Raw genomic sequence first — 15,862 nt, 5'->3', positions numbered from 1 at the left:
CATCATGATATCTCAATTTTTACTCAAGTTACAGCTTGCACGGACGGACGGACGGACGGACAGACAGACATCCGAATTTCAACTCTACTCGTCACCCTGATCACTTTGGTATATATAACCGTATATCTGACTCTTTTAGTTTTAGGACTTACAAACAACCGTTATGTGAACAAAACTATAATACTCTCTTTAGCAAGTTTGTTGCGAGAGTATAAATATGTAAAACCTAGACATTCAAAAAAACGGCATGGCTGAATATCCATGACGGCAAAGTAATAATACTCAGTTTTTGGTGAAATCAGAATAGTAGTGTAGAATTATGAGCTTCTTGAATCGGGTAAAACCAATAGTGTTGAATGTTGCCGGCGATAACTAATCAAGTAAAGGCAAGCGATTGCTAAAAAAAAACCTAAAATTTACCATTTCCATGCGATAATTTTTTTCTCCTGAGAGAACTTGTCAACCATGTCTCAAGATCAGTTTGAGGCTATTTAGATAACCGTGGCCTTATAGCCTAGATTTCGCCTTCTCTGACTAACATTTGTTCCGGTAGGCCTCAATATAATACGGTTTACATGAGAACAAGGTATCCAAAATTTATTTGACTGATTCAAGCCTTCACACAATTTTTTGCTACACATGGCAATAATTTTATTTTTCATGGATTTCTTGAAAAAAAAAAAAAAATCCAATTTAAAAAAAAACCGCTTGAATATAGTTTAATAAAGTAATGTTATTCCTGTGCCACGCCCATTTCTATTCTGTTTTGCGCAATTTTCACTCGTTCATTGTGTCCATGTGACCTAAAAAATTATGTCGAAAATGCATGCAACACCACGAAAATGGCCACATAAACACAATTTCATATACAACAAGGAGAATTTTGTTTATATTTGTATGTGTTGGTGTGTGTGTGTGTAGGGTATATGATTTCAGGCTAATCAAGGTTTTATGAAAAATGTCCGCTAGTTATGCATACACAATGCACGGCATATAAATATTTATGTGTTTGTGTGTGTGTGTCAACGCTTTACCGTTATAGTATTGGAAAGCAAAAGTTGCAATGGACCCGTGGAAAAGGAGCGCAGCGCGTACATTTATAGTGTTGCATAACACATATGTATAAGCGGCTCACACACCCACTCACACATACGCCTAGTTTATGCTGCAATCTAAAAGCAAATATTTCCGTTAACACACACACACACGTGGACATTAACATTTATGGCATATAAAATTGTATACACAGAGCATTCTGCATTTTAGCGGTATACATGTTTATATATGCATATGTGTGTGTGTTAATGCGCTCGTGCGCCAACTTAACTCACAATAAAATAAGGACAAAATTAGCGCCAAACATGTCCTACCTCGCGCATATTTCCAGTGCGCACGACGCAACGCGCTGCACATAAGCTTATGTAAACACTATGTACACGCAACATATATCTATATAATGTACTGCAAGTAGCGCATTGCGCGCGTTATTTGTTGTTGCCTTCCAGTTTCCATTACTACGAGTGCGCGCATTTTTACTACGCTTTATTGATTTTTATGCAACACATACATACCCAAACACACACACACACTTGTATATTATATACTATTTGACTATGTGGCATGTGTTTGCTTTACGTTGCATTGCCAGCAAGCAGCAGCGCGCGCCAGGAGACATTGCAGAGCATAGAAAATGGGCGCGTTCGACGCATACAATGAAGGTAGCACAATACTCATACGACGTGGTGCACCAACGAAGCATTTTTATACTACGACATACATATGTATGTATATTTATGTATTTTTGTATATAAAACAAGCAAAACCGTTACCTTTACAGCAAAGCTATAATACCCTTCACACGTGTGTTTTTTTATAGCGTAAAGGGTATAGAATTTTTTTTATTTTGATTTTGATCGGCCACTTTGTATGATAACTATATGCTATAGTAGTCCGATCTAAACAATATCTTCAGAGATTATGCTGCTGCCTTGGACAATGATTCTTGTCGAATTTTATGAAGTTATCTCGTTAAATAAAATAGTTGTTCATACAAAAACTTAATTTTGATCGTACAATTTGTGCGGCAGCTATATGCTATCGTGATCCGATCGGAATAATATATTCGCAAAATGTACCGCTGCCTTGTGCTATAATTCCAGCAAAATTTCGTAAAGATATTTTGTCAAATAAAAAACTTTTTCATACAGAAACTTGATTTTGAACGTTCAGTTTATATAGCAGCTATATGCTATAGTGCTTTGATCTGTGCAATATCTTTGGGAATTGTACCGCTGCCTTGTATTTTAATTCATACGTAATTTTATGAAGATATCTTGTCAAATAAAAAACTTTCTCATACAAGAACTTAATTTTAATCGTTCAGTTTGTATGGCAGCAACACGCTATAGTGGTCCGATATCGGTGGTTACGATAAATGAGCACCTTCTTGATGACAAAAGCACATGCGCGAAATTTCTGACCGATATCTCAAAAAGTGAGAGACTAACTCTCTTATATATAGCTGACTACATTGACTCTACTCGTTACTATCACTTATGTACATATATGTATAAGTATATATGTATATCTATATAAGTTTCAAAGAGTTTAATGTGTCCATGTGACATTTAAGATGCTTGCTATTGCAAAGGACTGCTTTGAGACATACTATATTACATATATATATTCGTACATACATACATTTTTGGAAGCTGCATACATTTATATATACAAACAGCATTAAAGCTGTAAATAAGTATTCACATGTATGCAAATGGCAAGCATGATTAATGAGTGTAAGTTTTTCGCAAACATACTATAAGCAATTGTACATATCTACATATATACCTACATATATTTACTATTTCCTGTTGTATACTCAGACTGCTTAAGTGCTATCGTAAAAGCGAGTGCCATTTTGTGCTAGTTTTTTTCCTACAAATAAGCTCCAAGTACACTGCATCCATTTATGTACATATGTATATAAATTTCTCCATATATATTGCTTGTATATACTTATATACTACTTACAGTTATGCTCAGCTTGTATACGCTTACGCGCTTACTATTCGCTGCTGCATACCCAGTAGTTTAGGGCACTAAACAAAATGGCGCCGTTGCATCGTTATTGATATTTTACCGACTAGCAGGCAAATTTAACTGTACTTTGTGCAAATTACCAAATTGGCTTATGTTGGAGTATACTTTGATGGTTTGACGTAGCGACAAGCAGCAGGCAGAAGTGCAAGCTTCAATTATATATAGTATATATATATATTTATGAAGGGAAGACTGCCTGATGGCTGGACTGATGCCGAGAGCCCACTTATTATTAACAAAGAAAGTATTTTAGAAAGCAGCAAACTCTGCAGTTTTTTCGTGACAAGCTTCTGACAGTTGTTCCTGAACCTTTGTTTAAGTATGTGAAGGAGTGGTACTCATTAGTAAAACGCAGTTCTGTGGGATGCCTGAAGGAATCCACTCCCAAGTGATTAAGTCTTGACTTCCCCAACGCAGGAGAATCAAGAAGGAAGTGTTGAGTTGTTTCCCTCAGCTTCTTCCATACAGCTTCTGTAAATGGCGTCTGTTAAGTTTTCCAACCTTACAGTGTGAAAGCCTATAGGGCAATTGCCTGTTAAAAGCCACATAACATAAGGGTGAGGCTAGCCTTACTGAGAGCAAAAAGATCATTAGATCTCCTGCGATCAATCTTGGGCCAAAAAGACCAAGCTTCCACGAAGCCCAGTTATCTAGTAGTAGGAAACAAGAGGATACCGAAGCACCGACCCACTCGTATTCTACCGATAGAGGGCGGTTTTAGAGTGCCTTAGCTTGCTAGCTCATCAGCTTTACAATTTCCTGCGTACCAGTCGTTTTTATGGGTATGGAGAAGTCGCTGTGGAGGGGAGAAAGCGACGACAGAGTGTTTTTTTTTTACAGCTGAGTTGAGCTAGGAAGGTACGGCGCTGTCCCTCAATCTTAGCTTTAGGCTACTTTGGTATTTTGCTACGAAATGCAGCCTCTACAAGGGAGGTGAACATTTACACCAACAGCAGAGCGGCGTCTTCATCATCAGTGTCGTTTATGTGTTGGGTCATAGCGGAATTGCCAGCAACTGCATTTGGGGCATTTTTGTCCTATTCTCCATTGCAGTCATGCGTGCCGGTACTAGATCTATGGACCTCGTGGGCGCTTAGTAGACTTTGATTGACGACTAGCTCCTGTGAGATCCTGTCTTATTCTGAACACGGTCCAATAGACATTCATGTGGTAGGGCTAAAAATCTTGTTGGATGCTAATTGTCAACATTGTTGGTGAGGTGGAAACGTTAAGACACTTTCTTCTCCATGGTCCGGACTGCAGCTGAAGCATCTTGGTAGCTGTATTCTCAGCGGTATAAATGCAATGCTCGAAAGACTTGACAAAATTTTGATTTTTGTGGAAAAATTTGTACTTTAGAGTGGATTGTTTCTATTTAACATGAGTACCAGGGATTACGTATCCCCAAAGTTTAGTCGATTTCTTACTTTTAAAGTTTTCTTGGTGGTAACAAAAGCCTGGCTTCTTACTTTATTGGATAAGTTTCGAGTACAAACAATGCAACCTAAAGTGTTTACTTACTCCTAGACTTCGGAATGCTAAACCCATATTGCTGTCAAATTTCAGGATCATAGATACATAAAGACATTTAATATTAATCAAGTTTTCCTGCAGAGAAGATTTCAAACATTTTACGCTCAAAAGTACGTTGGTATTTTGCGGTCTCACGCCAGCATTTGCACGTCAAACCACAAAAAGAGCTTTACTGAAACTCTCAGCAAACACACACACACATACATACATAGTCAAGTCCGTACGTTTGAGTTGTGTACTGCCCTTCCAAGTCCTCCACGTCCGCTATGCTGTCCCCTTACACTTTTTGAGTTACGCTTCGCACATGCCGAGCAATTTCAGCGGTGAGCTTCATAACAATGCCGATGGTGGATTGCAAGGAGTGGTCAGATGACAACATTGTTGGTTGTTTTTATTGTTGCCATATTGGTATGCTGCGCTGCTGTTACATTCATCTATGCTACAACAATGTGCAGAACTGACTTTATTCTTGCGGCAGGTCCAAAATGCGCGCTCACGAGAGGTTAACTGCATGAAAGCGAACGAAATCGTCGACATTCCTCCACATGAGAAGCGCTTTTATATATATTAGACACATCCACATATATATGCATACATATAAAAGTATCCTTAAACGAGTCCAAGTGAACGCGTCGTTACCTGAAGCAATCGTGTGTTGTTGCAGCCAAACTCGTGCTGGAACTCGGCAATCTGCGTCGCGACCAATCGAAGGCCATAAAGCAGCAGCCAGCAGTCAGAAGCCAGCGAACACAAGAGAGAGCAATGACCTTTGATGTCAAATGAATTCACCACTACAACACACCACTTGCATATATAGAAGACGCTACGCTAGTATATACTTAGTTGGGGGTTCAGGCTGCAGTTAGACGCGTCTACTTTGGTCGCAGGTTTGGGTATGCGCACGCACATCAACGTCGCTCAACCACTCTTTCCTATCAAATTGTCACTGCAGTCGGCGATTGCGACGTTCGTTGGAGTTAGTATTGTTGGTGTTGTTGTTGTTATTGCCAGCGCATGGTATTAGTGTCGTCTATGGCGAAACTGCTGCAACTGATGCCATTGACGATTCTTTGATTTGAAATTATGCCTGCCATTGATGCTGTCGCTTGGTCGTTTGGCTGGCGCTGCGGGTCATTTTGTTTCGTTGGCAATGCGACGAACTCAAATGCATTAGATTAGCGATTGTGAACGGTGCAGTTTTTAAATTAAAGTTACATTTTTATCACTTATGCTTATTTCTTTGGTTATGGTAGATATAAAATGGTCTCGTGCTGAAGCTGTTTGATGGAAATTTTTTTTGTTTTTCTGCGTCCAAAGGTTCTAAGCTTAAAGGTCTGATACCCCATCTTTGAGCAAAAAAAAAAATTTATTTTGTAGAAAATTGTGACCTTAGAGGTCTCAGATAAGAACTGTGACTTAAAAAAAAAAATTCATTTTGTCGAAGATTGTGATCTTGGGTATCTCAGATGCGTCCCGTTCTTCATCAGTCAATCTTTAAACAAGTTCAGTTCTGAAATAGTTGAAGCTTTGGACATAAATCGTTTCATCATTTTCCTTCCATTCTGTATCCGGTAAGAATACCAGTATATCAAGCATAAGAGTTCGAGTATAAAGAAGACCTTCATGGTCTAAGATGAGTATTATTCTCTATCAGATATTTTATAATTAAATTTACTTCTGAAGCGGGTTGCTATGGCTCAAGCCAAGCTCACGAGAGCTACAGTATTGTAGTCGAAAGTTAAATATCCATTTCATAAATCTCTCATAAATACCTTATTCAGTCGAAATATGTATATCGAGAATTAAGGAAAGATCTAATCGTTCAGGTGTCTTTATATTTTTTGGGAGCACTTCAATAGAGTTTTTCAACTCAACTTCTCTAAGGTCTAATATAAAATCTTTAAAATTTCTTAGGTACGTTTAGAACTACAAATTTACAGAGGTGTATCTGAAATGGCCAATCGTCCACAAATACGCTCCCATAACTTCGTGCTCGGCTTTTCATAAGCTAAGACCGTCTGAATGGTTCAAGTAATTTACACAAGACGCATAACTGAGCTTTTTAGTTTCATATCAAAGGAAGCAATATATTTATTATATATTTGGGCAATTTCGCAGACTTTCGGTTAGCATTAGCTTGAAAATAAAAAAAAAAGCGTCGAAGTCTATAAAAAGTTCCATCTTTTGTTCATCGGTTTTCATCTGTTGTTCAACCAATGTCTGTGCATATCGACTAAAATTTTTTCCAAACGAGATTTCTATTGTGATCTGAGCACAAGAAATAGTCGCTGGGTTACCTTATCTGCATAATTAGATGGATGTGGAAGCCATTCGAAGCCCCATTCATTGATTTTTGCCATCGTTTTCATGAACTTGGTGAAACAGTATTTTCTTCTTCTTCACGTGCGGCCGGTTTTAGGCGATTTCGTTCTTCAAACGGTCCAATAATGCCAGCTGTGGAGCCGGTTCATTATGTGCAATCCACTCGGATGCCTAACGATTAGACTTCGGAGTGAAATGATGAAGCAATCCATGCCTCATCAATTGTCACATATCGATACAAAAAATCGAGTTTTCTTCGTTTGACCACCTGAAAACCAAATCATATGTTGAATCATCAACACTTTGCATAAATGATTGATGTACACATCTATTTATGTGTTAGACCGTGTAGCTTTCAATTGATCTGTGCATGTAATTACTGGCTCTTGCATTGTTTAATGGCGAGATTAGCGTATCTCACCTTTGCACAGTATAAAACCAGCCAACCAGCTTTTCCATAAGTTCGTCTTTTTGCAAATCTATTCAAATATCTTTTTATCGCTTTTGTCAAGCATTTATTCGAGTCTGTACTTCCAAAGTGGAAATTGCTCCTATTTAATTAGAAATCCAGATGGTTATATACATAAGTAGTTCCAGTTTCTGAAGCTTATCCAAAAGTCGTTAGGAACAGAATTATCAAAACATCAAACACCTTCAAACAAAAAGAGAACAGTTTATTGTTATACTGTGGCGACATCTGCCGTAAAATTCCACAACTGTTTAATAAGGTTCGCGTCTCTGCTAAGTGAAGTGAAATCAAAATTCTGGTTATGTACTTGCATTGGAATAAAATTGCAGGGGTCCAAGGAAGGTTAATGATGTGATGAAAAAAGTTGATGGAATACGTTGACCACAAAAAAAGATACTAACTCGCATGAATATATTTGAAGGCAAGAAAGGCCACTACAAAATGCGATTAGTTGGAGGAAGGACGTTTAGAGGTCTGATTCTTAGTTTTCATAGACGATAGACCAGAACAACAACAGAAGGCTTTCAGGTTTATGAAATGCTAAGCCGATCTGTCCACAAATTTAGAGGAAGAGGAAAGAAAGTGTCTACAGATGAGTCTTTAAGGGTCTCTTCCATTTTCTATAAGACTATTTATAGCATTTGGAGAAGGATGTACCTAAAAGATATCCTTGAGGCCTTAAGCAGTCGATGATGGTGCTGTGGCAGACCTAGCAAAAATCCTAGAGTCTTTAAGCAATCGATGATGGTGTTGTGGTAGACCTAAAAGATATCCTTGAGGCCTTAAGCAGAGAATGATGATGCTGTGATAGACCTAACAGAACTCCTAGAGACCTTAAATGGTCGATGATGGTGCTGTGGTAGACCGTTCCTAAAACTTAGATCTGATAGTATTGGGTTATTCGTGGATTGCTGTGAAAAGTGATATTAGTCGAAAGTAAGAAGGAAAAAAAGTTATTTATTCCATAAAAAACAGTCCAATATATTTTTATAATAACTGCATAAGAACTATACGCTTTATTATTATAGATAAGTACATTTATAGAATACAACATACATTTTGTACATAAGTACACTTCTGAAAACAACTTATTTACATTCAAACAATAACAAAACCCATAATAATCAATTGCCCAACATTGCGGCCGATCTTGAAAAAAAGATAAACCGAAATGCTTAAAAGCCCGACATGGGCACGGCGCTGTCCGTCATCTCATCGTCATCGCTGCTGCTGCAAAGTTATGTTTATATATTGTAGAATTGTTGTTGTAAAAAAGTTTTGAATTAAAAAAATATTTAATAATATCTTTTAGCACGATAGCACCTTCCGTACTTACACATCATCCTCGATGCGTCGCAAAAAGTTTTGTACCTCCTGATTTTGCCCAATCAAAGCGTACAATGCGCCGAAGCCATGAAAAATGATGAACAAACAGACGGCATAGTTGATGTGCGTTGGATCTTCGCGATAGTAATTGATGGCGAACGAAGTGACACAGGCCAAAAAGACGACGAAGGTGTAGCTAAAGAACTTAAAGAACGATTTAAAGCTGTGAGGATGGGTAGTAAAAGAAAAGAGAGGTTAAAATGTAAGCGGCTTTAAATGAAAGTCAATAAATTTATAAATACCGATTCTCGTCGAGGGTTTCCGCAGCCTTACGAAAGTTATACTCCTGTCCTTCACTGATATGAATCAAGGTTAGTATGTAGAAAAATATGCAGATAACACAAGCGATGAAAATGGGCGCATAATAGTAGACCATGATGGACCAGTTGCGGGCTGAAAGAAAGTTGGACGAAACGACATTTAAAAAAAAAACATAAACTAATATTTGATAAGACATTAAGATACGAAACAAGCAGGCATAGTAGCGTGGTTTATTTACGCTTAGAGCAAGCTTGATCATATTTCTACCGCAAAACACCAGATCTTTTAGAACAACTTGAAAATAGTACAAAAAGCAAACAGGCTCATCTTCAATGATCCCATACGACGCTATTTACAACTGTATTGACGTACCATATTTAATAATAGTTAAAAATAAAGCTAAGCTGCTAAAGGGTGATCTATTTCGAGGCTTCCTACTTTTTAAAACTTCAAATATAATGAATTATTTATTTTTTGATTATTATCTCTTTTAAACTACGGCTCAAATCGTCCATCCCTTGAGTCCGATGACTGGGCCAAGACCTGAATCGAAGCAGGGTTGTCCGCATAGACTATAGACTTTAGACTTTACATATTTCCACAGGAAACACTCTAATTATGTGGCATCATACGATTTGCTCACCGAAGTATTCTCTCAATAAATCCATTGAATGATGCGATATGTGAGAAGTGGCGCCGTCTTGATAAAGTCAAAAGTCCCCGAATGCACGAGCTTCCATTCAGGCATCGAATAGTCGGTTATTATGGCGCTATAACGGTCGCCATTTACGGTTTCCTTCTCATCGGCAGTATTTTTGAAGGCATATGTACCGATGATGTCACTGGCTCACAAACCACACTAAACCGTTGTTTTTTCTAGATGAAAGTTCATTTCTTGAATCCCTTCAAATTGGTTTTCGTCCCAAATGCAGCAATTTTGCTTGCTTTCATAACTATTGAGCTAGAGAAGGGCCTAATCGCTGAACAAAATTTGGCTAGAAAACCTCGGATCTTCTTGGAACTTTTCAAGTGCGCATAAAGTAAAGCATATCTTTTGAGAAGTTCGAGCGGTTTCAGTTCTTACACAAGCTGTATTTTGTACGCTTGCTCTGCTTGCTCTAATGCTCTGACCCTCACACATCGAATATACTGATCCAACAGAGTTTAGAGACCCTACAACATAAAGAGTAACATGACGAGTTGAGTCAGTTGAGCTATGTCCGCCTGTCTGTCCGACTATATTTATCTTCTATCACTTTTTGAGATATCGATTTGAAATTTTACACACGTCTTTGTGTCTCCAAGATGCCGCTCATTCGTCGGAATCGCTGATATCGGACCACTATAGCATTTAACTAGCATAAAAAAATCAATCGAATCCCAATTCATGTTTGGAAACTTTTTCATTTGTGAAGATATTTTTAAAAACTCGGTAATCTCCGTGGAAATTGTTCAGATCGGACTATTCGAACATATAACTAACATAAAAACTAACTGATTAATATCAAGCTCATGTAAGAAATTTTTGGTATTTGTGCCGAGTATTGAATTTTTCTTTATTACAAATTTTCGCTCTCAACTTACGATCGAACCAACAGGTATCGCCGCCGCCAAAAATAGCCTTGCCATCATAGTCATTGTTTGCCGCGAATATCGACCAACCGACCGTCAAAAGAGCGATCGGAAAAAATATAACCCAAAACATTAGACGCGACATGATAATATCATGGAAATGCATATAAAAGTTGAAACTGATCAAGCTCAGTATATAGAAGGATAACACCAAGTAAATGATCACACAGGCGGCTGCAAAAGAGCGAAAATTTAAATAATATTAAAAAATGGATACCAAAAAAAGTGTAAAAACCTCAAATCAAACTTACGTAAATTGATGCAAGTCCACGGCATAAATTCTGCAGGATCGGTGAGCGTCAGATGCGCCATTATCGAATAACCGAAGATAATGCACAGCGTGTACACCTTGATGGCAACGCCGTAGAATGTGTTGCGCAGATTACTGGCGAATAGATAGATGAAGAGGACGATAAACATGCAGATGACAGTCAGTATTAAACCTGTGGGCGAGTCAAATCGTATAAATCAGCGGCTAGTCTAAACACATGTTTATTTATTTAACGGAAACATAAAAACTAAATACTTTTAATGTTTTTTATAGAAACATTAATCACGGTCTTTTTTGAACTGTAAATATACCTAAAAATAGATAAATGCCTATAGGTTTTTGCTTTGAACTTTTCCATTTTGCACAGAATTATGTGATTTTCAATATTTATTTGAAATTATTTTTTCACAAATACCCACGTATTAGGGTGATCCATCAAATACTTTTATACTAGCAGAAAATTAAGGCCAGAAGTGTTTTAGAGCGTCTATTTTATGACGAGCTCAAATATTTGAGTGGCTTAAAGCATTCAGTGAAGCTCGTGAAGTCATCGAAAGCCTATACCCTCTCTTAATGATGTTTACATCGATAAAATTAAGGAAGTAGTCATTGAAAATCGTCGTGTTTGTATCCAAAGATAGCAGCGGAACTCAACAGCTCTTTTGTATCGACACATTTTGGTAAATGCTTTGGGTATGCTGCATGTAAATGTTAGATTCGTATCAAAACACCAGCATCCTTTGTAAAAACGACATCGAGTAGAGCTCGACGCAACGGGGGCTTATGAATATAACGTCGAAACTGTTGAGCAAACAAATGGTACTCCAAAAATGAGTTGAAGCTGAGAATAAAAAACACAAAATACGCTGAACGCACTGAAGGTCAGTCCAACCGATTTTTAAGGCGCTAATAAAGATATGTGTCTCTTAAAACTCGAGTCCGTGTTAAATTGTATCCATTATATCAGTCTCTTCATTTTATGGAATCTTCTTCGCTGAAGTTATTATTATTGTGAAAAAATATTGGATCTGTGTCGTGATTTAGTTATGTCCATCTTTCCACGCGCCCGTCTGTCGCGAAATAGTCCTCAGCTTTTAAGATAACGATCCTTTACTTCCTTTTCTCTCCAAGAAGCAGCTCATTTGGCAAAACAGCCGATATCGGAGCTCAATAGCATTTAATTGCCGTACAAACTGAATAATCTAAATCATGTCCTTGTATTGAAAACTTTGATATTGATATAATTCGGCATGGACTACTATCCAAGCCAATGCTTGAGAAGTCGAGATCGGATCACTAGCAAAATTGCCAAACAGATAAAAACTTAGTTCTTGTATACCAATGAAAGTTGAAAGGGTTTTCATGAAATGCAGATAGTATAATAACATTACAGGTACCGATCTAAAGGAGTTCTCATCTGAGATCTCTTAGACGTAAACAACAGAGCACATGGCTTCCTTTTTTGCCTCTATGGGGATTAAACTCTCTGTTACTTTGAATAAATCAAGGTGAAAGAGATGTTCTATGCAGAAATCTCCTTAGTATCCATACCATGTTGCGCTGCCTACAGAAAAAGTGTTTTTTAAGGTTTAGTTGCTTTGTTTCGATCTTCCCATGATAGAACTTTATTGGTTCTTTTCACTAAGGGTTGTCAATTTTTGCAATATAAGTATGTAATTGGGAGGTGTGTATAGGTTTGAGCGACCACTTAATTGATAAATAGATAGTTGCCACCTGTCTAAAAAAATATAAATGCTTGTCAAAGGACCCCGTTGTGATAAGTTCCTTACAGTGAGGGTTGCCACTTTGCGCAACATAAGTAAGTAATTGCAAATTTTTAAAACAAGGGGAGTTAATTGAGAGATGCGCACTGGTTAGAACGACCGTTTAATCGAAAAATACTAAAATAAAGTTTTGCACAGAGCTGCCACCTTTTTCAAAAATTTAAAAATACTATGAAAAATGTTGATATTGTAAAGCATAACATTGAATTTGGTGTTAAAAGTATTTGGAGTCACGATATATAAGTTTTGTTGGTTAGGGTTGCCACTTTGATCAAAAAAAGTAAGTAATTGCAAATTTTTCCAACAAAAGTAGTTAATTAAGAGAAGTGTACTAGTTAGAACGACATTTTAACTGAAAATACTAAAGTAAAAGTTTGCAGAGAGTTGCCACCTGTTAAAAAATTCACCGTCAAACACTATAAAAAATGTTGATATTGAGTAAGGATAATGTTGTATTTGGTGTCAAAGGAGTCACAAGATGTAAGTTTTTTTCCCTCCGTTAAGGTTGCCACTTTGAGTAAGGTAGGATATAAAGTAGACATTTTTTTTCTTAAATTTAATATTTTTTTCTTAAACTTTTAATTCTTAATTAAAATTTTGTTTTCTTAAAAAATATTAAAATAGCTACAAACCACAACGGATTTCTAATTGCTTTAAAATAAATATTTTAAATAGAGTTGCCACCTGTTTCAAGTTAAATAAAGTTTTTGCCATTATTGCACTCAAATGCCAAATTTTTTCGAAAAATTATTGGAAACAAAATATTTTAAAGGCATATGTGTATACTTTTAGGGTTGTCACCTTCCATAACTTCAATATGCAAAGCGTTTTCCAACTACGCAATCAACTGCTACAGTATACTCAGATATGTATGTATGTATATAGAACTCATATTTAATTTTTTCGCACCACCTTAATGTGCAATTAATAACACATTACGCCCATTTAACTACAAATCAATACCGCTCACACTCCACTGTAATTACATACGCCAAATACCAACACATACACACATACCTACAAACATTCATATGGCGCGCAATAAATTATGAGAAAACTCACAAGGTCCGTTGCTTACTTTGGCAAATGAAATTTGTGTGTTTTCTTCCAAAACCAAAATCAATAAACTTTGTTTACATTTAATCAGTTGTTCGAATTTGTGGCAAATCGATTTGTTGTAGTTATTTCTAGTTTTGCTTTGAGCAAAATGCAATTTGTTGGATCAACAGCAAATAACGGTTAGCAAATGGGCGCGCTACTTGCAATTATTAAATGAAAATACTCACACACACACATCCACATTTAGTACGAATGTGTGTGCGTATGATTAGCGATAAAATATTGTAGCGCTAACTAAAAAATGAAAATAATTGCAAATTCACACGTGGCTGGAAAATATGATCATGTGCGCAAACCAAATCGACCATACACACATACATGCATACATACATTTTTATATATACAATACATTTAAATATAAAATAGAGAAATTCCTTAGAACTAGATATAATTTCTTAAGCTCTAAAAATAGTAGTGGAATTTTATTATATGAATATCTTATTTAAATTAGTTATTTTTGGCGGAAATCGGCAATAAAAGGCTAAAAGCATTTTTAAAAATATTTTAATCATAAGTGCCAATAGTGCGCAGTTCCCCTTAGACATCAACGCTGGTGGGCGTGTTACTTTAATAGCCATCAGCAAAGTATCAGACAATATTTACATACTATATAGGACATAAATTTATTATAAATGCTGGAGACAATGCCAAGACATTTTAAATCGAATAAACATTTTCCCATCACATACTATTGTGGGACTTTTTAATATAAATTTTTATCGAAAATCAATTCGTCAAAATATTTTCTTCTAGGTTGGTGTGATTGTCAGTGACAGTCGCTAATATCATCCAATAAAATAATCATTACTGAAACATTCAGAATCTTGGACATGGCCTTCGGTGACAATTGTCTATCACGTGTAAGTGTTTCCGTCTGGTAGAAATTATTCAAAGACAGTCGAGAACGCGTCGACCATGAACCACGGCCATGGTCAGCAACTGACGATCAACACGTGAATAAAATAAAGAAATTTGCGTTTAACAGTCGACGTTTAACAGTCTGTCATCGTTAACTGGCATCGTTGGAATATCGTAAGAATCAGTGAAAACCATTCTGATATATCATTTGGGATAAAAAAAAAGGGAAAGTATGATTTGTTTCAAAATCACTAATTTTTTTCGAAAAAGTGTGTCACATTAACGTCTGTGAAACAATGCCTTCCGGCTACCAAGATGTCAGGAAACATATTATTACTGGCGATGAGTCTTAGATCTACATATGCTTATGACCCGAACAAGACTAACAATCGGCCGATAATCGCGGTAAAGTGAGCCCAAGCCGAAAAAACCAGGTCAAATCAGGTAGAAAATCAAGGTTATGTTGACTGTTTTCTTCGATTATGAAGATGTGGTGCTCTCCGAATTCTTTCCGCTCGGCCAAACTGTCAAAAGGAATACTATTCAAGTGTTATATGCCATATACGCTATTTGCGCGAAACTTTTCTTGAAAAGATGTCGGAATATGCACCGTCGCTTTGATTCTTCGTAAGTTTTTCAAAAAATTTTCAACCAATATCGTGCCACCACCGTATTCGCCGGATTTAGCTAGGTGTAGTATAGTATACAGCAGCATTATAATATTTTATTAATTTCATAAATTTAAATTTTAGGCTTATGTTAAGTAAATATTTTTTTGTTAATAGTTGGCAATATTTTTCAAAATATTGGCAATTCTCTTCATAACATTTTTCAAGTCTGTGTTTTTTATCGTCCGTTCTGCAATATTTGGTTTATTTGATCATTATTAATGTAATATAAAAAAATAAACATGTGGCAACACCTTTCAAAAATATGTTCATCTGTAAGCTTTTCATTTTTTTGGTATGAATTTGGTAGCACTTTGTTTATGTCACCAATTTTATTGCTTTAAAATTTTTGAGCAAGTGGCAATTCTTCTCCACCACAAAACCTATTTTTAACTAGTTTTTATTTTATTATAATTTATTTGTTATTCTTAATATTTTTGAATTATTTTTATTTTTTTTG

The 15,862-nt window shown here is 36.4% G+C and overlaps 1 protein-coding gene across 1 annotated transcript in view; it reads right to left on the bottom strand.

Annotated features, from left to right (window-relative positions):
* Positions 1–8,425: 8,425 nt before the first annotated feature.
* LOC108976713 (probable G-protein coupled receptor Mth-like 8) overlaps positions 8,426–15,862 on the bottom strand; it is an 11,339-nt gene continuing 3,902 nt past the window's right edge. Inside the window, exons 3-7 of the mRNA XM_018945975.1 lie at positions 10,954–11,145; positions 10,655–10,876; positions 9,052–9,202; positions 8,760–8,972; positions 8,426–8,653 (exon numbers count right to left, since the gene is read on the bottom strand). Coding sequence (XP_018801520.1) covers positions 8,599–8,653; positions 8,760–8,972; positions 9,052–9,202; positions 10,655–10,876; positions 10,954–11,145 — 833 coding nt within the window. The 3' untranslated portion in view covers positions 8,426–8,598. The remainder of the gene's footprint in view (positions 8,654–8,759; positions 8,973–9,051; positions 9,203–10,654; positions 10,877–10,953; positions 11,146–15,862) is intronic.

This window comes from Bactrocera latifrons, unplaced genomic scaffold (genome assembly GCF_001853355.1).
Source record: "Bactrocera latifrons isolate USDA-ARS-PBARC rearing strain unplaced genomic scaffold, ASM185335v1 scaffold_8, whole genome shotgun sequence".
Classification (NCBI taxonomy): Eukaryota; Metazoa; Arthropoda; class Insecta; order Diptera; family Tephritidae; genus Bactrocera; species Bactrocera latifrons.
The sequence above is the reverse complement of the archived record's forward strand: the minus strand, read 5'-3'. Positions and strand labels throughout refer to the sequence as shown.